Source organism: Octopus bimaculoides, chromosome 11 (assembly GCF_046866305.1).
Source record: "Octopus bimaculoides isolate indiv1 chromosome 11, ASM4686630v1, whole genome shotgun sequence".
In the NCBI taxonomy this organism is placed as follows: Eukaryota; Metazoa; Mollusca; class Cephalopoda; order Octopoda; family Octopodidae; genus Octopus; species Octopus bimaculoides.
In genome coordinates this window covers 57,069,520-57,095,528 of record NC_142938.1, presented here as the reverse complement: position 1 = coordinate 57,095,528, position 26,009 = coordinate 57,069,520, and the positions used below count along the sequence as shown (strand labels likewise).

Here is a 26,009-nt window from a genome sequence, read left to right as displayed (position 1 = left end):
CATTGTTATATTAGCATCTTCTTTGTATTTAGCTTTAATACACTTTACGAAATTGTAGTTTTGACATTTTTATGCGTGCAGAAATCCCACTTTAACATTTATATATTTCTCCTCATGTAGGAAAAATGATTGGATAACAGCAAATGAGCATAAAAGTTATTTCCATCAACCGTCTTCGCTGATTTATTGTTATCTAAGGAAGATAGACAAATGTTTCTTCAGTTGATCTTATATACATTTCATTTGTTATTCTGAATGAGTTGACAAAAGCGAGTATTTGCAGGAAAGAAAAACGATATTTATTGCTAGAACACAGATAGAAAGTTAGTAGAATATTTTGTCAGATTAAAATAGTGCTTGTTAGTTTTCTCACGTAGATTTCTTAAGTGTTTATTTTGCAAGAATGCCGTTGTAATGATTTTCTTGCATGTATATCAGTAAATATAAGTACAACTATGTGGCATGTATTTTCCATGACCACCATTTCACTCCTTTTGCAAGAGATGTGTTACATTTGCTGCAGATTGGTCTTATATGCGAGTTACTATGCACAAGATCAGACTATGAAAAGAAAAGAGAGAAAAAAGAAAAGGAAATATTAAGATAAATAATTAGAACGAAAATGGAGCTAGAAAAATAAGAATCAATGAAGATAGATGAAGGCTATAGAAACCATCTATTTCCATAAAAAAATAATAGTAAAATGCTATGAAATATTTTGTCAGGTTAATAAGCTTAGCATACTACGCAAGATAGTGTGTGTTAGCCGAGCAACAGTGACGTACCTACATGTAAAAGAATTTTATGGTTATTAATGCTTAAGTATCCTATAGCAGCCATTAATACTTGTGTACGGTAAGTGAATATGGGAAGAAAAAAAAAGATAATTGCTTTTACATTCAATTTGTGCTTACTACGAATACTCGTGTAAAATAAGCTGGTACTTTCAATAATTGTTTAGGTTTAATTCTAATATTTTAGTTTAATTCTAATATTTTAGTATACTAGAATGATATTGTACCACGGAGAAAAGCTTTTATGATTTAACACAGCCAATGTGGTGAATTGATAATAAATATATGTATTTTTTCTCAAGAAACAAATATAATAGACAGTTCTCGACCTTTGTAGTGGTTGTCATAACAAACTGCATTATAAAATTGCATGCACATTTGGAGATTTTTAGTGAAGTCATGCCTTTAGCAATACTTTCACCTTCATTGTCACACTCAACATCAGCACAACTCACCCGCTCCTGCTATGTTTGTTTCTGTTACTCACCAAACTTAACCGATGAACATTAACTTTGCCAAGCGTTCCTTACGCACACGGACATCTCCCTTTCAATTAACTCCTTCACTTCTGGTTCAATTTTGTTAGTAGGAGCGTAAAGTTTCTGCTGGTGCTTGCTGTGAAAAGTGTAATGAAAATTAATAACTACGACTTATTAGAGAAAAAAGAAATGCGTTTTAACAAAGGAATTTTGTAATTGAAATGACTGCATTCAGCGATTTGGGGATCATCAAACTCTTTCATAACTGCGCTGCATTGAACTGGAAGTGATAATCACTAAATGTAATAACCTAATAGAATTGTAGAATAAAAATTCATGAAAATATGATAACCGACCGTTATAGCATAACAATAATTAAGAGTTAATATTTTCTTTGCCAACAAAGAAAGAAGCAAGGAAATATTGAGGAATCAATTAATATCTAAGACCTAATGCGACTCAGAAATAAATATGAATCCAGTGTTTTTTTTTAGGTGAGTCAAAAAGATGTACACAAGAATACGTTTAGTCATAAACTGATACTGATGTTTGATTCCATGTAATTAGATTCCAGATTCAAATGGAAACAGTTAATTTCCTTTTATGGATGGAATTTCAAGTTTTGTACTTACATACAGTCAATTTATTGAAGTCATTTTATGTTGCTTAAACGTTGCGTATATATGAACAAAGCTTGGTCAAAATTACTTAAGTAATTGCGATATTTGCTTTTCGAAATTAAAGAGCCAAAAGAATTTCGGCGGTTTCTGACTAGTTCAATAATAAAATGAGTTGAAGAAACAAGTTTTACTAATTCTGAGCACTTTTCGCACTAAAAAATGCATCTTATAATCGATATTTAATTATACATACATTACAAATTTTAAGTGCTTTCTAAACCTCTTAGTCGCGAAATAATGCAGGTTACAGCAATTGGGAAATCGCTTATATTATATTTATGTTAATATATATATATATATATATATATATATATATATAAACTTGAATAGAGTGTGAATAACATCTACATTGCTAGAAATAGGAGCTAAAATGCTCCAATGCTGTTACAAAGCACATAACATATTCTGATAGGGGTTGCAATCACCCCGAACACCTTACACTGACCGGCTAGTTCCGGCTATTTTCGTAACCAGCTCGTTCGGTTGATTCCAGGTTAGCTCACCTTTCAGAGTATATATATTCACCATAAAAATCTATGGATGATTTAGCAGATCGCTAATGAGTATACCAAAAATAATAAAAACAGGAAAATTATAGTCGTCAACTGAACTTGACCAAGGATGTGGATAACCCCCTACATTGCTAGAAACAGGAGCGAAAATTCTCCAATGCAGTTACAAAGCACATAACATACTCTGATGGGTGTGGCATTCGAGTCCAATACCGAACCGAGAATTCCTTTGACTGACCGGTAAGTTTCGGCTATTTCCGTAACCATCTTCAGTAAGGCCAACTCGTTCGGTTGATTCTGGGTTAGCTCGCCTATCGCTAGCTGGCCTTACTGAGGATGGCTACGGAAATAGCCGAAACTGACCGGTTAGTCTAAAGAATTTTCTGTTCGGTGTTCGGAGCGCTTGCAGGCCCTATCAGAGTATATGTTACGTGTTTTGTGACAGCATTGGTGCATTTTAACTCCTATTTCTGGCAATGTAGGTGTTATTCAAATCCTTAGTCAAGTTTAGTTGACGACTATAATTTTCCTTTACGGCATAACTTTGCAAACAGCTGTTTTTATTAATTATATATATTTTTTCTTCCCTCACCAAAACTGATTACTAACTAAATAACAGAATACAAACGCCTCACCGAAATGTAAAGTTTTTGTTATTTAATTTCTTTGTCTGAAGAATTTCTAATTCAAAAGCGTGACTGAACAAGTCAGTGATCAAGTGAAAAAAGGAAGTTGGACAGAGAAATGGGAATAGTAGTGAGGGGAGAGAAAAGAAGTGGTGGCGGGCTGAGAGACAGAAATCAGGTGACTGAAAGAAGGTGGGAAAGGAAGAGGAAAGAGAAAGAAAGTGGTGACGCACAAAAATTTACTGCTCTATAGGACAACAATAAGATGGGTGGATGACGTTATATAAAATAGTAAGTTCCAAAAATTAAACAGAAGCACAACAAAGGAACGAACAGAAAATTCACACTCAAGACATGCTCATTCTTCGTCAGTTATCGTCCAATAGTCATTATACTTCCACGATAACATTGTTCATAACTTGTGCGCGTCAACAGCGAAAAGCTGTTGAGAATAGTGAGCGAACGTTGAGAGAAACGAAAGCAAACACAACACAGGAAGTGGGAGCGAATATAAATGGAGAGATACAAACAAAATAAATATACAATATACACAAAATGAAGGCCGTGCGGCTCTGAGACAAGACTATATGTATGCACATTCTTTTATTCTTTTACTTGTTTCAGTAATTTTTTACTGTGGCCATGCTGGAGCACTGCCTTTATCGACGAAGAATTCGACCCAGGACTTATTCTTTGTAAGCTTGGTACTTATTCTATCGGTCACTTTTGCTGAACCGCTAAGTTACGGGGACCTAAACACACCAACATTAGTTGTCAAGCTTTGGTGGAGGGACAAACACAGACACAAATACACAAATATATATATATATATATATATATATATATATATATATATATATATATATATATATATATAATCAAAAAATAAAACAAAACAAAAGACTACATGAACAAACAACAACGTGAAGATGTGGTACATACAAGGTATTACTAAGACGCTTAGAGAAGGAAAGAAAGGGTGGTTCTTTACGTTTCGAGCAAAGCTACTCCTCGGAAACAGGAGGCATAAAAAAGTCCAAAAGAAAAGGAGGAAAGAGGAAAACATCGCCAACTGCCCACGTGTAGTTACAGGCTTCTTTCAGTTTCTGTCCACCAAATCCACTCACAAGGTTTTGGTCAGCTCGAGGCTCTAGTAGACATTGCCCAAGGTGTCATGCGGTGAGATTGAACCCGCAACCATGTGATTGGGAAGCAAGCTTCTTACCACCACAGCCACGCCTGCATCTATTATCGTAGAGTGAATTTTCTTGACGCTACCGTCTGTCTTGATACTGGATTATTTGAACCATTTCATGAGCCAAATGATCATATTAAGTAGATGAATGTAGCATCGAACCATTCACCCTCGATAATACGGGGATTACTTAAGAATATTTCTACAAGAATTTCTAGATTATCAGCTATTAATAAAATTTTCGAATCACATGCAACTTATAATGCTGCTGGGTAGCGTGAAAAAATTCAATATATACAGCAAGAAGGTATGCGCAACACTGGTAATTCCTCCAATTGTAATACACATTGTACACCATCACAACGTCACGGATTGAGAACTCACTCAGATAGAGAATACGGGCCAAGAAGAATTGGTCAAGACAATGAACTACCATGCGACATAATAACCCAACTGCTTGTAACACTGCTCAATCAAATAAGCCTAACAACAGATATAGGAATCAGGATGTCCTCTGGTTTAGCCCGATTTTCGGTTCGCATGTTTCAATCAAGATCGCTGGAAACATTTTGCTGCTTTGGACAAATGTTTTCCAAAATCTAATCGGTATCATGCTATTTTTAATCGATACACCGTGAAGGTGTCCTACGCTAACTCTGTTAATTTAGACCAGCTTGTGCATCGCATAAACAATAGTAAAATGCGACAAAGGTTCAATAAGCCACTTACTGAATCTAGCGAACAGTTACTTTTAAAATGTAGACTATCGCATCCACAACATGGATTCAGTCTTGACATCTTTCTCTTTTTTCTTATCTGTTACCGTTCGACACGTATGGATATGAGAGCAATCGTTTTCTTCAATTTTATCTGCGTCATGTCATAGATTTATGATCCTCTGGCATTCTTCTGCTCCTACATGTAGAGTTAAAATTTGGTCCTGTTCTAATTTTATTAATATCCGGGAACGTGTATCTGCATCTTTGCATGTAGTAAGCCTTTGAACAAAAATTAATCGTTTGAACATGTCCAGGGTTGATTCAGTTAATTTTAATTTTTTACATACTCTGTTAACAACTCCGGCATAGGTGACGAAATTTTTTTTCTATTTTTTTATCAAATTTAAACATTGCCAGCGAGTATTGAACAGGGAACTTCCGTCACTAAAAATTTTCGATAAAATATTGACTGTCTCATTGAAACAAATGTCAACTGGCTTCTTAGGCAGAATATAATTACTATATTTTTTCGTGTTCGGCAGGGGATAACTTTCTTAAAGGTAGTCATACTTTTTTCTCGTCAGACTAATTTTTAAATGTCCGATGTACAACGTTTATGAAGAAACTTAATGAAGGTGATGCAAACAGATTTTATCTATCGATTGGCAGATATAAGCCCTGAGTAGCAAACAATTTGTTCATCGAAAGTATTTTTTAAAAAGTCAGTGGCTTTGGTTAGTCTCAGTTCCTTCTGCCTGACGAGACACAACATATCGAAAGTCAATTGTCCCAGAAAGTCGGGCCCCAATGAGACGAGTGTGTTGAACACAGTCTTATATTAAAAGGGTGAAGCTATTCTCCCATGCCATCAACTAAAGCTCCTAATACATTTGGCGTCTGAGCCTGCCTAAACGTGTTAAGTAAAAATATTAAATATTCATTGCCAATGTTACATACTTAATGAATGTGTTAGCTGCAGTATTCGTCCACAGAAAAGTTCCTTTAAAATCGGTGGTTAAAAAATAACACGGAATATCTCAAACCAAGGGAAACGAATCACTCTGTAGGTGAATGAGAGCAGTGGATATCTCTGTTATTTCAAGATATCGACACCGTATATCCGAGTCACTCCGAAGCGGATTCAAATCACTGGTTTGAGGTATATATGCAGATAGCATAAAATCTGTCTGCTGATGTGTAACAGCACCCCACAAGTAAAGCAAAATTGAATTTTAAATTAGAAGCAGCCCTGACGATGTAAACATAATCGATGTCACATACTTAATGTATGTATTTTGTTGATATGCTTATTATTCGTCCAGGGGCAAGTCCCTTTAAGACGTCGAATATTAAAAGAACTTTGAATACCTCAAACCAGGACAAACGAATCGACCTGTACGGGAATCAGAGTTTTGTAACATTCGACATCTTAAAGGGACTTTTCCTGGAGGAATCTCGCAGCTACTAAGCACATAAACAAAACATGCATTATGTGACCTCGGTAACGTTTACATAATTAGAGCGGCTTCTAATTCAAAATTCAATAATGCAAATATTCATTCCAGACCTCGTAGACAGTGCATGTAAATTTAAAAAAAAACAATTAAATTTTTTTTAAATGACAGTATTTAATCCCAACACCAACTTTAACCACTCTCTCACCTACGCTTTGTGGCAAATTGTATTGTCGTAATTTATAAATATTCTTTGTGAAGCCCAAAATAGCCCTTCACCATACTATATACAAACATTCTGGATCAGCCATAAGAAAGCTTCAAGTGACACAAATTTTGACCTGAGTACTTTATGAATGGTTATAAATGTTTATTCCGTTGTGTAACTTGTAGGATAAATCGAAACAAACACAAACTTTCTTCATCAAACGCAAAAACTATCAGCACCATCCCTTCCTCTCTACCAACACCATACACTCATAAACTTCACTTCTGTTCGTCTCCATCCTAACCATGTCTCCTGTTTGCCTGCATTCTTGCTACTTTTTATTTACATGACGCTAACGGACAAGGGAACACCCTGCAAAGAATAATATATACAGGATGGTGCAAAAGTAGGCTTAAAGTTGTATATTTTTATTGCAAAAGTAGGCTAAGAGTTGTATATCTTTATTTTTACATGACAGTGAAGCATAATGGCGAGCAAGCTGACAGACGAAGTAAGAAAGTGGCTCCTAAATAATTATTGGAAATTTGAAAATGCGGAAACAGTGCGCCAGAAGTGGACAGAAACCTTTCACACTGTGCCGCCTTCATGACAGGTGATTTACAAATTATGACACAACTTCGAAGAGACAGGTTCAGTAAAGAACTCCACGAAATCCAGACGTCCTCGAACTGCTACCACTAAGACAAACTCAATGCAGGTAGCATTGACATTTGTGAATAGCCCTAAGAAATCTACCAGACGAGCATCGGCTGAGTTGGGCATCTCAGGAAGGCCCCTCGGCCGTTTTATGAAAACAATGAACTTCAAATCATACCGACCTAGACACCTGCAACACATAACAGAGGATGATCCAGATCGTCGTGTGGAGTTCGCAGAAGTCATGCGGAATGAGATTCGTGAAAACCCGCAATTCGTTGACAAGATTGTTTTGTCGGATAAGGCCTGTTATCAAGTCATGTCAACTGACATAACTGTACTTACTGATATGACAAATCCCCCCACCTAACACCGACAACTAAGATCAATTAGCCAGGTGTCACTGTTTGGGCAGATTTGTCGTGTTCAGGAATCTTTCAGCCTGCCATTTTCAACTACCTTGAAATTTTGCGCAAGGAGGTCGTGCCCAACTTTGGTAATATGTTATTCTCACGAGATGGGACACCACCGTATTATGCAGTTCGTGTGCGTAAATGTTACCAGGGAGGTGAATTGGGTGACGTGGGAGTATTGAATGGCCGTCCCAGATCTAACGCTCATAGATTTTTTTCTGAGATGTGAAAGAGAAGGTATTCCAGAGAAGACCACGCACTCTGCCTCAACTACGTGGGTTCATTACAGAAGCCTGTCTGGAAATCAACACTGACCTGGACTTGTGCCGTCGTGTGTGCCGTAGTGTGGCTGATACACTCAAAGAATGTGTCAATGTTCAGGGCGGACATTTTGGGCTAACACTGTACCATGTTTTTTTTTTTTTTTCAAATAAAAAGAAATAATAAAATATACAACTATACAACTGTAAGCCTATTTTTGCACCACCATGTATAAAGTTTTAAAAACTACAGTATATACTGATCTAATAACCGCTAATAAGTTGGAACTGTGAAATCCCTCTCCACCTTTTCCTACGAAATATACATTAAATATGTGCTCCACTAAGTCTTGAGTGATCCTTGAAGGTAATGTGAAATTCTTTCGGTGGATAACTTGGCATATAACAACCGTTAATAAAAATACATATGTATGTGTGTCTGTATGTGTGTGTGTGTGAGAGAGAGAGAGAGAGAGTATGTGTGTGTGCGTGTGTGTGTGTGTGAGTGAGTGAGTGAGTGAGTGAGTGGGAAAGAGAGTAAAAATATTTACATTCGAGTGTGTTTTTGTGCATGCGTGTGCATATATTGTACTATATTAACGACAAATTTTCCGTCCCTAACTACAAATCTAGGTAGTATCGAAGAAAAAGCTTTACTTGATTTCAATAGTTGTGAGAAGAGCTTTTCCCCAAACTGCCATGACGGTCACCTTATAAAGAACAGGAGGAGGTTGTTTGTGGTCTACGTAGTGAAGTCCATTGGTATAAATCTACGTTTTGAAATAAAAATGCAATAAATTTCATTGAAGTCGCAAATTTAATGAATGAAATGTATGAATAAGGCGAAGCAATGCGGAGCACAAAATGAAAATGTAAATACAGTCATATCTAGTACCATTCATCAACAATTCATTGAGAACCAAAAATAATTTGTAATGTATTTCTTTTTACTATTTTACAGGTTTTAGTAAGATTATTGAATTGTGATAAGCCAATGAGGGTATCGATGTCTGCAGTAAAACAGTTATAGTGAATAATTTACTGAGACTTATTTTACTGGTACTGAGGGGATGAATAGAAAACCCATCAGCGCAATTTGAACAGTAAATTAATAGAACAAATAATAGGGCAACCGGAATTCTCTAAAGCTGGTAATTGTTTTTAAACCTACTCTGTCTCATTTTTATGTGAAAACAAAATAATATATTTGCATAACCAGCTGAGAGGATAACGAATCGTGAGGGTTGTCATCTTTGTAACACATTGAATTTTTAATGTCAATAGAATTTATTTTTCCATCCGTTTATATATTTACAATATTCAAATGAAATATTATATGTAGTCGCTTTCAGATCTTGTCTGCTTTACTCAATCAAAACCTATAAAACATTAGGGTAATGACTTTTAAAGTTTTTTTTTTTTCTGACATTGAACATAGCCAGGGTGACTTGTTATGAGAAATGATGAGAAAACAGTGACTAGCAGTTCGTTTTTTAAAAAATTTTCAAACACTCCCCCCCCCCCCCGGATCTTTTCCTTTTGACCGGCACATAGAAAAAATAATTTTTTGTAACTAAACACTTTCAAATTTCGTATACTGGTAGAATGTGTCATTTAAAACATCATTTACTCTTGGCATTTTGAAGAAAATTGTTTATTTTCGAAGTTATTTCGTGTTAAAGTTGTATTTCGGTAAGTTCAACCAATTAATGACGTCTATTGAGGTGAAAACAATTATTGCTGTGGTTTGTCAACAAGATGTTCCGGTGGTGTATATTTAGTTTGTCACTGTTATTTCTGATATATTTACATTTGAGATACACGTGTGTATAGTTTAATCAATTCAGTTATTAGTTATTTTTTAAAAAATTTTCAGTTTAATTTGTTTGTGAAAGTATTTTCGCTTTGTTTTAGCGTTTTCGAAATTGCCTATTTTGGGATCTTTTCCCTTGAATAAAATCACTGCCGTTGTTTGTCAACAACAACTATCAGCGGTATATATTTCGTTTGTCACTGTTATTTATGACATCGTTCGTGCGTTTGTACTGGTTTTAGCTTTAGGGTGTTAGGGTTAGGGTGAGGGTTTTAAGGTCAGGGTTAGGGTTTTAGGGTTAGGGATAGGGTTTTAGAGTTAGGGTTGGGGTTTTAGGGTTAGATTAGGGTTAGGGTTTTAGGGTTAGGGTTTTAAAGTTAGGGTTGGGGTTTTAGAGTTAGGGTTAGGGTTGGAATTTTAGGGTTAGAGTTACGGAAAAATGTGAAAAATGAAGAAATTGGAGGGGAGGGGGAAAAAATGTCTTTCCGAAAATAGTAGCTGAAAAAACCCTAACCTAACCCTATTACAGATATTAAAATATGTTGCTTTAATCGGTGAAATAAAAACATCAATCATGTCATTTAAGCAGTAAGTCAAACAGCTGCAGTAAACAAGAAAAAGTGGCAAAAAAAATTTACTAACTTTGAAAAGTCTGTTAAAAAGCGAAGAATAATACCGAATGTGAAACATGAGCTGACTGAACTAACTAGAATCCCCAGAAAATCCAGCATCACTGGAAGGTATAATGCATTAGTAAAAGTTTAAACATCCAGACATGCAAAAAATCAGCTCATTGCTCAGGAACTAGAAAATCTATGGAAAAAAATTTACTTTCTCGTATATAACATTAAAGTCTATTGTAAGGAAAGTAAATACTCTGTTGACAAGGTACGATATCCATTTTAAACGTCCGAACTAGGTAAAAATTTTGAAGATTTGTTTGACATTACTAATCAATATGGTAGCTGGTTATCTAAAGAAGACAAATAATTTTACAGTAAACAAATTCAAAGTGGTGATATAACTGGCTACACCAAATCTCGGTTAGCTATGGTTCATCCTTCAAAGTGAACACTTTCCGCGTCAAGAGTGTCAGTTTTAACTTCACAAGCGTTTCTCCCATATGCTGAAGCAGATAAAGTAACGCGCTAAAAAATTCTCAAATATTACACAAAATTTTTTTGTATGCATTGATGCCAGTAATATGTACCCAACTTCTTGCAGATACATCATCATCATCATCAGAAACTCCTACTTCTGATTCTGCAGATGAAATCACATTACCAATAGACTAACGAGTTGCCACCTCTAAAACAACATCACTCAACTCAGAAAGCAATGAACTTGCTGAAAAAAAAAAGCAGAAGAATTGAAGCAGTCATAAAGCAGCCAACGTCTGCAAACAGCTGAGAGAGGAAGGAGTACTTCGCTCCATTCCGTCACAGTCAGGAGTGTACAAAGCTGCTATGAGAGAGGCTGCAACGATGACGCAGGAACTAAGAGAAACTTTTAAAAATAATCAGTGGGTGCTCCGTTTTAATGGAAAGGTTATGAAAGGTAAAGAAAGACAAGTTGTTGTGAAAAACAACACAAGAGAAATTAGATTAGCAGCACTAACTCTGAAAAATGGCAGAGCAGATACCATTTTTCAATGACTAAAGGAAGTTTTGGATGATTACGAACTGTGGCCAGCGATCAAAATGCTCATCACAAACACATGTAGTGTAAATACAGGAGTGGTCATTCAACTTCAGAACGAATTTGTAAAGCGTCGATATCCCGCACCTCAATACATTGGTTGCCAACATCATGTGTTAGACCGTCTCCTAAAACATGTGATGGATGATACACTGAAAGGAAAAACTGCATCACTAAATATATCATATCCGTTCAGAGACGATTTAATGAAAAACTATGAGGCTTTAGTGGCAGAATGAAAACACGGCGAAACAAAACTTCAAATGAATGATAATCCAGGTTGGAGAGATGATCTTAAGTTTTCATTTGAACTTGGTCATGCTTTCCGATTTTATCAGCAACAAAGCATTTTCCTAGAAATTAAATTTAGAAAACTTCCTAGACTTAGCAATGCACGTTGGAATTCACGAGCAATCTTGGCCATTCTCACATACATGCTTCTGCCACAAAATAGAGAAAAGCTCTACGATGTGTGTTGTTTCATCAGCAGAAACTAGATGGAAATGTGATTTTGTGACCAAAGGTTTGACAGCATGGCCTACCAGAAACTTTCAGAAGCAGTTTCTGGGTATACTAAAGCAAGTAAATGTTTGAACGTTAATTAGAATCTTGAAAAATCAGTAATTCAAGATGATCAGCGTTCAAACATATGTGCTGAAGATGCAGTAAAATTAATGAGAAATTAAATTGCCGGTCTTCTCAAAAATTAAATCTGCGATTTGTTTTAACCAAGAAGAACCTTTGGAAACTACTGTTGCATTAGGCTGCATTTATTACATTAACAATGCAAAACAGTACGTCTTATTACTTGAAGAATATATGCATGTCCCGTAGTACAAGTGTTGTCAAATATATTGTCATCGGTGGGGTAGTTTTTTTGTGAAAGAAATGATTATGATTTTTTGCCATTATACCATAAAGTTCGCCACCTGGTACCTTGGCTGTGGTATGACGTCAGCAACTGGGGAGCTGACCGGAACGGCGAGCTGACCGGAAGAGGAAGAAGGGCAGAGGGAGTCTCGATCAGGATTTCGTGCCCTTTTCGAACGGGGTTGTTGTGAGGAGAGGACGTGCCAAGCGATCGTCTAGGTGTTGGGAGAAGCAGCTGCTATTTCTAGTGTTCTTCGGGTCGGGCTAGTTGCGAGGATCGGATACCGCAGGACAGACTCGTGCAAAGGAAGGAAACCGAGGTAAGCCGATTACTTCTACTCGCACGCATACACCATATTGGCCTTACTCGACTTGAAAAAAGTCATCATCCTAATAAGACATCTATATATTTCTCGCTCACACGGTTACCTTCGTTCAAGTACAACATAGGCACTCACAGTGAAACCTGATTATTGCTCCAAAATAAATGAAATAAAAATAATTTATAGATTTCACTATGAAGAACATAAAAACAACTTCACATACCTTGTAATGATTTGTTGCTTCCTGTATTGTTACATTAAATGGATCATCACAAGTAAATGGGAAATTGGCAGATATATTTCCACCAGTCCAAATGCCTTTCAGTCTGCTCGCATAAAGAATTATGTTTGCATTAAGAGAATGACTTCCTTGAAACCGTATATCAAAATGTAAGGCTATATCAGAAGTACTTACACTAGCATCATGCATCAAATTGAACGTAACTCTGAAACGATATAAAAATAAAGAATGACTCCATTATGTATATATGTATATGTATATATATATATATATATATATATATATATATATATATATATATATATATATATATATATATATATATATACTTTATTTAAAAGCAGCAGAAATATAACAAAAAAAACGTTACTCTGAGTTTCACGTTCCCGTTCATCGGACAGTTTTAAACTGTCCGATGAACGGGAACGTGAAACTCAGAGTAACGGTTTTTTTTGTTATATTTCTGCTGCTTTTAAATAAAACATATTACTCTACCTCTGGTATTTGAGTACTCTTTTTTCCACCTTGTTGCACATTTCATGTGCTTACTCCGGTATATATATATATATATATATATATATATATATATATATATATATATATAACTTTTATAAGTAATATTCTAAAAGAAATATTCTAAATATACTAAATATACTAAATATTGATTTCCTAAATATATTATTGATGAATTAATAATATAAAATCACACATATATATATATATATATATATATATATATATATATATATATATATATATATATATATATATATATATATATACGTATATATACATACATACACACACACATATATATATATATATATATATATATATATATATATATATATATATATATATATATTCTGCAATTGTGAATTAATGCTACCATTGATTCCATGTTAAGAAAGGCAGAAAAATATCCTATTGTCTTTACAACTTTTCAAGCCGATCACATGGAGAAAGGCCTGCATTTTGGAAAACAGTCTTTTTTTGTCTACAGGGTTTCTCGTAAATTTACGTAAACGAAACTATGAAACAATGAATTAAGGGGCGTTACTCTAGGGTGGGGCATCTTTTGGAGTTTGACAAATCCAAGGGAAACAAACTCTAAAAGATGCCACCCTAGAATAACGTCCCTTGATTCATTGTTTCATAGTTTCCTTTACGTGAATTTACGAGAAATCCCGTGAACAAAAAATGATTGTTTTCCAAAATGGAGGCGAACTCCTTTCTCCATGTGATCGACTTGAAAAATTGTTAAGAGACTAGGATATTTTACTGCCTTTTTTAACATGAAACCAATGGCAACCTTAATTTACAAATAAAGAAATTATATATCAACCAATGTGGTGTTGAACACTCATTTCATCGTTCGATATTAATCATTTCAAGGATATAAATACCGCTTAAAGTTCCCCGGTTTTATCCAGTGTATCAGTGGAATACTAAAAGATGTTAGCTTCACATTAATGGATATGGGTATATTACCATTTATGTATAAGAAAAAGAAGAAAATGGAGAAATTGACAGATAAATATCAATTTATTGAAACAAATCCAATTTCGAATTATATCAAACTCATAGAACCTACAATTATTTCCATGTCCAATCAATCAATTCAAATTAGAAAAATTAAATTAAAAACTCATATTGAATTATAATTAATTGAACATTTCGTCAGAGTCAGAATTTGATAGAATAAGGGACTACATCCCAATGTGTTGATACATCCTTGGTAGACTCAGCATTAAATTCAGATACGTGCGCTTGTGTATTCTAATATATTTTGAAAAAAAAAGTTACTTGTGTATATGCTGCTTTGTTTTAATTTATTTAAGCGTGTGCACTAATAAATCTTCGAACGTGCAAAGGGAAACAACCCACGATGGATCCCATCTTAACCTAAAGACTAGTGGAAGGAACAATAATGAATGTAATTCTATAAATGAAAATAGAAATAAGAATAAAAATGAAAGTATATATTGTGATTGCAAATTTAGAAATTACTGTTTGTTTAAAAATTATTGCAAGCAAAATATGTAGTATATAGATGTAAAGTGAAATCTGAAGGTAAAATTATTTTTATATCGGTTCAACGGAAAATTACGTCAAAACACGTATTGCTGACCATCAATACATCTTAAATAATAAAAATAAGTTGTCTTATACAAGTCTTAGCAAATTAATTTAGGGCTTGAAGGACAAGAATAAAAAGTATAGCATAGAGTGGGAAATAAGCCATGCCAACGCCTATAGAATTGTAAATACTAATTGTGATCTTTGATTGAAGAATTATTTCAGATTTTGACTTCTAAACGTAAGCTTCTTAACACCAAAAAGTGGGGTGGAATATCCTGTGTTCACGTCTGTAAATATGTATTTAAGAATTGCCATTAAAATAAAATGAAAACGTTACTAAAACTATAAATTAACTATCTTATAAAACGACTATCTAGAAATATATAAATACATGTCTTAGAAAATTATAATTATAATTAAAATTATAAGTAATATTAAAGTTAAAAAAATACTACGTATTAATTGGATAATGGATTAGATATATTAACTTTGATTATATCAATATTAATGTGTATTCCTCAATATGTATGTTTTCCTCATTATTATAATAAAAATATATATATTTATATATTGTGCACAAATCTTGATGACGTAGTGTACAGGTATGGTAAATAGTAAACAGTTTGAATTCGTCATCATCACGTAGTACGCGGTAAACAATAGATATATTTATGATTTAAATTACATTAAATAAATTAGTACTTAATTGTTAATACTAACAATTGTAACCAAGAAGCTTAGAAAATAATTCTTAGTGGATATTACAATAAAAAATAAAGGAAAAAATGTATTGTACATAAGTCTTGCTGATGTAATATACTGCTACCGTGCTATGAAAACAGACTGAATTTCGTCATGGTCAAGTGGTACATAGTTAAATAAACTATGATTTATGTTTTAAATTATAAAAATGAAAATTTAGCATTTAATTATTAATACTAGAGGTTATATCTAGGTGACTTACAATATATTTCTTAACTGATTAAAAAACTTTGCTGACGTTTCGTACTCTCACAAGTAATAATGAAAATTAGGAATAAATGTTTTTAATTACCATTAACTATCAAAATATCGTTTAGACAATCTAACGGTTCCTTTGTTTTTCAATACATTAACACACGCACGCGCACAATTAAATTAAAACAAAGTTGCATATACACAAGTAACGGTTTTTAAAAATTACATTACAATGCACAAGCGGACATATCTGAATTTAATGCTGAGTCTACCAATGATATATCAACACATTGGGATGTAGTCCCTTTTTCTATCAAGTTCTGATCCTGACAAAATGTTCAGTTACTACAATTCAATATGAATCTTCAATTTAATTTTTCTAATTTGAATTAATTGATTGGACGTGGAAACAATTGTAGGTTCTGTGAGTTTTATATTGTTTGAAATTGGATTTGTTTCAATAAATTGATGTCTATCGGTCAATTTCTCCATGTTCTTTTTCTTATACATGCATACATACATACATATGTGCGTGTGTGCGCGCGCGTGTGTATTTATGTAAGTATGTATACATGTAAACACATGGACATATATCAAGTAGTGGGGAATGTAGCTGATCTGGCAAATAATTTGTTAGCGACTCCAGCGCATATTTGGCTAACCGTACTCAGGAAGAATACATTAATTCAAACTATCATTCAACAAGTAAGTATAACAGACAGTGGAATGCAAACGGTTGTATATTGATATTAATCATTCTGTGCATCCATTTATGTGACAACAAATGCCGTACATTTTACGTGGTGTATAAAATAATAAAGGAATATGAGTGGACAGCTCAACTTATACCATGTGCATTTCCATAGTACGGCTATTTATTCAATAACAGTTAATAATATTACATAATATTTCATATGTTACATTAGTACATAACCACATAATTTCTTCGAGCAGTGTTGAATATTTTACTAGTGAAATCCATGTGTGAAGAAAGATGTTAAAATTAAATATTGAATTTAGAAGGTTCTTTAGAAAAAAAAACAGTCAATAAAAGCACTTCTGTTGGGGTGCGAAAATTGAATTACAATCAATCAACATGTTTTATTTTCAGAGAGAAGTTGTAGTCGTAGTAATAATGGTAGATTTTGTTGGTTGACAAGGAAGTGATTTATTCTATCTCTCCGCTCATTGAATAAATTCATTTATCAACCAAGAGTTTATCAAGGGCACTTACAGCAATAAATTATTTGATTAACACAATCCAGCTTAAAGCAAATTTGGACACAATAAGCTTTTATTTGTCCACCAATCGTCAACACGTATCAGTAAATAAGTGGTTTGCTGATTCCTGTAAGTAAAAGTTTATACTCTTATAAGATTCATCGGTCCAGCCGTGGGGTTACCTCAACTAAGGTGACACACAATCAGACCGCAATACCGCGGTGTTTTGAAGTACCATTTCATCTGTAAACCAGTGGATCACATGTGCTATGGACCCCCGTCACCAAAACAGAAGACGCACTCTCATGTGGCGATAAACAACAGCAATCAGGTATTTACGTTCAATCTGCCACGAGGTGTTTAGAATAAAAAGATAGGTTGTTTAGATTCTCGTTCTGTGTACACTTGAATCATTGCAATGTAGTTTTTTCTCAAAGTTTCCTAATTTTTCTCTTCCAGTAGATGAATGACTTCTCGTACAACTTTTTAAAAATTGTTTTAAAGTCTCTAAAATTATTTGAGAGACAATAATTCTGGGTGAAGTGTAAAAAAATCAGGCTTTTGTTTTTGTTTACCTTCAGAAGGTGGGATGCAAGAATGTCTCAAAGAGTTAAAGTGATGAACTTTTGACTATGAAAGTTTTATGGTCTCAACTCTCACAGCATTCCTGCTATATCTTTTAGCAGGAAAGTAAGTCTGCCTACTCTATAAACAATAGATTCCAATTCAAATTCAGACTTAAATAGTTTCTAATAAAAAGAACTTTTAATTGAAAAATATTTGCTACATCAATACCACGACCTACTTCATTCAAACAAAAACTGCAAATACGAGAGCAAAATATACTATAAACGACCTGTTGCACAACAATATATTTTGATATCACCATTATTCATAGCAAAAGAAATGTCTAGTAAGAATTGTTACCTTTTACAAGGCTTCACGAAACGGCCCAAAAAGGTCACTCTTCTATTTTTACCTGGTGGTAAATATGCATCCATCATAACTGGCTGTATAGAAAAGAAAAGTAATTATTTTGCATAAGTAAACAATGTTTCCAATCTTACTGCTTTCTACAACGTTCTGTCTTTGCTAAATTTACAAAAGACAGGTAAAATAAAAGAAAAACATGCTGCAAATAAAGAAACCAGCTCACTGTAACAAGTTGAAACAGAAATATGTTGTGGTTGGACTCCAGTTAACTGAATATAGATGAGAGCATCCTCTACGTGATGAATAGCATACATTATCCCAACAGCAATTAAACTATGTGAAAACATGAGGAGAATGCTTCAAAACATTTATTCATGTGCTTTTCTACTTCTCTTAAACAATTTGTTTAACAAAACACATCTTCAACGCTCAATATATTTTCTAATTTAGGAAAGGAAACACTACTATGAATAAATTTTAAAGTATTAAAGTATCTGTGATGTTACATATTAATTCCATAAGAACAGTGAAGTGTGTCAAAAATGTGTGCATTTATGCAATTGGAAATTTCATTTAAAGAATACGATGAGTACCCAAAAGTAACTGGAACCTTTTTTGTGGGACAAGCCCGTTGTAGTTTGGACATCCGCAGCTAGAACCCACTTAATGTAATCCTCAGACATCAGTCTGCCAACCGGCGTCGTTTACTGGAGTCGTACAGTCAAGTGTTGCGTCTTTGTTTTGCAATGCTTCTCCCCGGTTCGTCGCTTTTCACGATGGCTGAAGCGAAGGAACAGATAGCATCCGTGAAATTCTTTTTTCTACTGAGGAAAACGACAGCCGAAACAGTTATTGTGCATCAAACAGCTAACAAGGACGCTGTCATGAGGAAAGCACAAGTTCACAAGTGGTTTCTATGCTTTATTAATGGTCACTTGTCACTTGGAGACCAACCTCATTCAGGGCGGCCGTCGACCTCCCGAACGAATGAAAGCATCATGAAAATTCATGAACTGATCTGCAGAACAGTCATTGAACAATTGATGGACTTGTTGATATGATTGAGTGTACAGGAACTCCTGCCAACGAATTCTGAGCAAGGAATTGCGAATGAAAAGAGTTAAAGCAAAATTTTGGCATCGCTTGCTCACGGAGGATAAAAAGCAATCACGAATGAATGCGTGTCGTGAACTTAAAGAACAGTTAGAAGTTGATCCGGACTGTTTTTCGAAGATTATCACTAGTGATGAAAGCTGGCGCAAATGTAGGAAAGGTGAAGAAAAAAACAATGGAGGCGTTGAACGGCATCACTTCGTAAGAGTTCCAGCACTACTTCGAACAGTGGAAAACGCGTCTGGACCGATTCATTGCTTCAAATGGAGAAGACTTTGAAGGCGATAAAAGTGTAAACGTAAAATTAAGTTAATAAAATAACATGGCAAAATCCCTGTTTCTTTTGAGTGCCCCCCTCGTAATTATTAAAATTTCTTTTTTCTTTAAACTAAAAATATGACATTATTATTCTAACTGATATTTATACAATCACATGGTTATCATTACCTTAGTAGTTATTTTGGGAGCGTCGGGCTACTTTTGAGAATTTTGTTTACGACAGAAAAGCATCTCATCTAGAAGATTCGGACATCTTAACGTCACGGAATCAGAATTAAACACTAGTTCATACGAGCGCTTTCGCGATTTGGCCACATTTCACACAAGACATAAAGATAACACACATGCTTTGAAATCAAAATACCGATTCGCATTTAGCCAAAGAGGAGAATTTATAGATAGATAGATAGATAGATAGATAGATAGATAGATAGATAGATATACATACATACATACATACATACATACATACATACATACATACATACACAGACGCAGAGGATCTTTTTTAAAACGGGGGCCACATTTTTCATTAATGTTTTACGTAGTGATTTTGGTACCGAAAGACTTTCAAACTTCGTATGCTTATCTAATTTGTGTTATAGAACAGAAAAATATTTTTGTATTCGAATTTATTTCATGTAAAAAAATTGTCTTATTTCGATAATTCCAACCAATCACTGACAAGTATTCAGTTGTTTATATTTACTCCTTTGGCTGATTAAGCCATAGCTTCGTTTTATTTGCTTTTTTCATTTTAAATTTGCTTTTTCATTTTCTTTTTTTTTTCTTCGTTTTATTTGCTTTTTTCTTTTTAAATTTGCTGTTTTACCCTAACCCTAACCCTATCACCGATAGAATTGTTTCAGAATCGTTTGTTTATGTAGTCGGCACTTAATGTATATCGGCTGAATGGACGTCAGTGATTGGTTGAAATTACAGAAATACAACTTTAACATGGAATAACTTAGGGATTTCTTTTTTTTTAAGAAGACTAAGAGAAAAAGATGTTTTATATGACACATTCTACCAGTGTTCCAAGTTTCAAAGTGTTTCGTTAATGAAAAATGTGGCCCCCGTTTTAAAAAAGATCCGACGCAGATACACTCGCGCATGCACACACTCACACACACGCATATATATATGTGTATATACATATATGTACATACATACATACATACATACATACATACATATATACATATAAGGGAGGAATTTCGATCATCACCACGTGGTGAGTTGTAGTGTCTAAAATATATATATAAAATAAAATAAAAGAAGGAAAATTCACACACTTTACATAGTTTCAATATATTTTTAAATATATTTTTTCTTGTGTTTGACGACCGGTTTCGCTTTCGCTAACCATGACATTGAATTTATTGTAATTTCATATTTTCTTAAGATTTTAGTCCATGTTGCGTATGGAAAAAGTTTGTGAAGGAATGATTCAAGAAGTAGAAAAATCTAAGAGGAGGTAATTAGTGATCATTATTATAAGGGACAGGGAGGAGATAAATAAATATATATACACACAAAATCTCTGTGAGATAAAATATGTACAGTGATGGGTATGTGATAATGAATTATAATATATACTGAGATCAAAGCTGATTATTCGTTCATATTTAGACGTGTTCTGTATTTTTCGATGTACTTAGAAAACAAATTGTACCGGATTTCAGATGAGTGCTCTTGGTATGAGAAATGTCTAAAACCTTAAAAGGTATTTAGAGCGGTTATATATTAGAGAGTAAAGGTAGGAAAAGTTTAAAAATCGCAGTAGAGATAATTCTATAATATAAGCAATATTGTATTAATAAATAAAGTACAGCTATGATCATGAAATTTTGAAAGTTCTTACGATCGTTTCATGAATATACTACCACTCGAAATGAAATCTAAAGTTGATAAGCATTATTGGGAAGTATATCCACTCGTCAGAGAAAAGGATGAGAAAAGGAATTTCGGTGTAGTAAATCGAATGATGAAAATGCTATTTAAAATCGGATGAGAAAGGTGTTGTTTAAAAAGTTATTGGTATAGATCTGTATTGGTATAAATTTGAGCTAAAAATTTTGAAAAGTGGATTTATTTTATTTTTTCAAAATTTTTAGCTCAAATTTATACCAACACAGACCTATACCTATAACTTTTTAAACAATAATTTTCTCATCCGATTTTAATTAGTATTTTCATGATTCGATACACTACACCAAAATTCATCCTTTTCTCTGACGAGTGGATATACTTCCCAATAATGATTATCAACTTTAGATTTCATTTCAAGAGGTAATATATTCATGAAACGATCGTAAGAACTTTCAAAACTTATTAAAAAAAATTATGATCATAACTGTACTTCATCTATTTATTTATTAATACAATACTGCTTATAATATGGAATTATCTCTACTGTGGTTTTTAAGATATAACTTTTCCTACCTTTACTCTTTAATATATATGTATATGTATATATATATATATATATATATATATATATATATATATATATATATATATACATACATACATATATATATATATATATGTGTGTGTGTGTGTGTGTGTGTGTGTGTGTATATGTATATATATATATATATATATATATATATATATATATATATATATATATACATATATATACATATATACACACACACACACACACATATAAATATATATATATATATATATATATATATATATATATATATACATATGTATTCAAAATTTAGGATAGTTAAGATAGGTTTGTGACATATTTCAACTGTTAAAAGGCAAATATACTGCAGTTACTGTGGAGTAAATATTTCTCTTATGGTAAAAGGTGTGAAAAACCCAGTTTTGTAGTGTCGCCATCTATCAGGAATCCCAGAGATTGCGGTTTCGACTCTATTGACTCTTGTCAATGGGATGTACTTAAGCGAGGCAACTCTGAACAATCATATAAAGCAACAGCTTTATGTAAAATTCAGTCAACTGAATTATTATTATTGATTTTGTTGTTGATGTTATTGTTATTGTTGTTGTTGTTCCTGTTTAAAGCAGTTTGATTCGACTTATGCTGCTTGAAGTTTTCTAGGTCTTTACAGAAACCATGCCCGTCGGGTTCGGGTTGCTATGTGACCTGCCTTTAACAATAGCAGTCCAGCTTCTACTAGTCACCTCGGATTTACTGCACCTCTCCATTTGGCTACCTGAAGCTGACGAGGTAGATTTCTGTAAGACTCCCACGAAACTTAATTTGCATGACACCGAATGAAATTGTTCAAAATAATGTATTCAACTCCTAAATGCGCTGAGTACCTCTTTCCTTTTGTTCACACACGTATCTATAGAGAAAGGGAAAGAAAGAAAGAAAGAAAGAAAGAAAGAAAGAAAGAAAACTAGATAGATAGATAGATAGATAGATAGATAGATAGATAGATATACATATTGTAATAAATTTATCCCACATCCATGATTGATTAATTTCTTTTATTAGCTCTGTAAAAATTATAAATATCGACAATTTAATGTACAGCTGAAAACGTAATTATCAAAATCCACTAATGAAAGCATCAGCTGTTGCGTTATTCATGTGTCCACGTCAGCATAAAAGACGTTTTACACACGTATCAGAAATATTGTATTTCGTTATGTTAATAAGCTTCAAAATTAAATATAATAAACAATTCTAAATGAAACAATTTTATAAATTGAAAACATTTTTATCGAATACTGTTGAATTTTTATACTATTAGGAGCATAGACAAGAATTGATTACTGAATATAACTTTAAAGGTGAGCTGAGGAAATGATGCAAAACTACCACTGTCACAAATTTAGATAAATTATGCAGGTGGTGGTGTATTGATTGATGTGAGCAAATATTTTGAAATGAAGTGAAATGTAAATTATAGAAAAAAATGTAAAAAAAAAAAAACTGCGTTCATTATTAACAACAGGGATGAAAAGGGAGTGTGTTTCAAAAAATGCAAACTTGATTTTACTAAATATTTTATTCTCTTGACAAGAAAGAAAATTTAGGACGTGTTAGTAAGGAAAGAGCCACCATATTTGTCGGTCATGTTAACTCTTCTCAACATAGCATTTTCTACTCAAGCCTGCTATGATGGATGAATACTGAAATTTAGACAAGTAAAAAATAATTTATATAAAATATTGCACGGTAAATTTGAAAAATTACAGAAAATAAGCATCAACAAATGTCTCAGGATGGTAGGTTGACGTTATTTTTGTCGATGTATAGCAATAGAATAAAATGTTGATGTAAAATAGAATACGATGTTTATTAAAGAAATTTTCCATTGGAAACAAATGAAAAGAAAATATTTAAAGTTATCTTAGCTATACTATTGTTTTACATTCTTACTTGTACTAGTGTTTTACATTAATAATTCCGATATAACTTTGGTAAATAACATTTAATAGGAATCAAAAATCTCAAATGAATATCAGGCGACACCAAATACTTTTAAATCGTATTTCTGAAAGATTTTCACCCAAAGATGGGATTAACTGAAAAAATAACGTACGAAATAAAATGAGAGAATAAAAAATCATGTCTCTTACATGAGTAGATGCTTCTGACTTCATATATTCTCCAATTACTAATGAGTTCTTGCGAATACGTTCTTGAATGCATTCAAACTCATTCGTATGTTGTTCACACTTTAGACCGTATACATCAAAAACAATGAACAGAAAACCAAAACAGTAAAAATACAATTCCATAGTTGCTCAATGACAAAGTAACACTGACAGCGCGACGCTAATGATGTGGCATTGAGGAGAAGTCGGAAGCAAACGATAGGTTTTAGACATGAGTTCGCGTGTTTCCGTATGGAGCATATTCCAATTTTACAAAAACAATAAAAAAAAACTGTCCAGCATCTATTTCCGTACTTTATAACTTATACATGCATAACTACATAGAAAAAGTTTATGTGGCTTGCAACTAGAATTTTCTCCTATATTACAATGAAATCCCAACCATTTACACTGCATACGAGCGGTACCCAGTGTCTGTCTCCCTTACACTATTTATGGTCAATTATTATTATTATTACATGCAAGGATTGCATTTTTATATTTAGGTATGTCTATTAACAGGAATATTAGACATACTCACAATCTCGAGATCCTACCCCTTATATTGGAAGGGAATGTATAGTGAAACAATACAGTGATTTCCTGTATACATACATACATACATGCATATACATATATATATACTAGCAGTATAGCCCGGCTTTGCCCGGGATTAAGTTGGGATTATTAAGCTAATCAAGTTCTTTATTTCAAACCAAACTAAGTAACATGACGTCAAATTTGGGCAGAATCAGTATTGCAACTGGAGCGAATGGGTTGAGAGTTTGATCGGCAGAGGTGATCAGGTTACACATGCCATCCCTTTGAAAACACCACCGCCATCATCTAACCCTTCTTTGCTCATGGGTTAGTAACGCGGAGAACATTATTTTTCTTTGTGGTTGGGTCGTTGATGACCTCTTTCTAGCATATTGGATGTTCACCTAGTGGTCATCCCTTATACACGTGTAATACAATTTTTTTCTGAAAATTCAGAAAAAATTGTTATATGCTAGGCCACTTGGTTTTAAATTGAATTAATATTCAATTTATCATCCTATCTATCTATATATATATATATATATATATATATATATATATATATATATATATATATATATATATTTATATGAGCAACACACACATATACACACGCACGTATGTACACCAATTGCATACATATTTTTTGTACGCATACATGTTCGTATGTGTGTGTGTGTGTTGCCCATATATCAACAAAACACACACACCTTGCCTTACATATATATACGGATAAATGATTCGAAATAAATATATTTTGGAAATGGCGATTTACGGTACAATACCTAGAAACGTGAAAATCAGACAACATGGGTTTGTTTACATCAATTCGGCAGAGATAGAGAGAGAGCGCTCTCCCTCTCTCCCTCTCTCCCTCTCTATCTCTCTCCCTCTCTATCTCTCTCCCTCCCTTACACACATTTATATCTCTTTCTTTCTTTCTCTCTCTCCCTGTCTCACACACACAGCAACATTACACACACACACACATGCTGCTCTCTCACACTAACAAAAGAACTTCACATACACACCACACTTTCTGTATGGCATACTCACTATAAAAAGATAGCGTCTATTTCTTTTTGGCAACATGTGTTTTGTGTGTAATGTTGCTGTGTGTGTGTGTGAGAAAGAAAGAAAGAAAGAAAGAAAGAGAGATAACTGGCATGTGTATGTAAGAGAGGGAGAGATAGAGAGTGAGAGAGAGAGGGTATCTTTTTCTGTTTGATTGCTGCTTACCACACAGACGCTGGCAAAGAAAATGTAACCTCCTTCACCCTCCCTCTCACAAACATACAATTTCTCTCTCTCTCTCTCTCTCTCTCTCGCCTTCACGCGCGTACGCA

The 26,009-nt window shown here is 33.6% G+C and overlaps 1 protein-coding gene across 1 annotated transcript; it reads right to left on the bottom strand.

Annotated features, from left to right (window-relative positions):
- Positions 1 to 276: 276 nt before the first annotated feature.
- LOC106876303 (galectin-3-like) lies at positions 277 to 24,329 on the bottom strand. The gene is made up of 6 exons (XM_089360153.1): positions 24,106 to 24,329; positions 18,130 to 18,212; positions 12,925 to 13,147; positions 8,655 to 8,767; positions 1,282 to 1,409; positions 277 to 561 (listed from the first exon to the last, which is right to left on the bottom strand). The coding sequence occupies exons 1-5, from the start codon at positions 24,265 to 24,267 to the stop codon at positions 1,301 to 1,303; spliced, it is 690 nt and encodes a 229-aa protein (XP_089216279.1). The 5' UTR covers positions 24,268 to 24,329; the 3' UTR covers positions 277 to 561; positions 1,282 to 1,300.
- Positions 24,330 to 26,009: the final 1,680 nt, after the last annotated feature.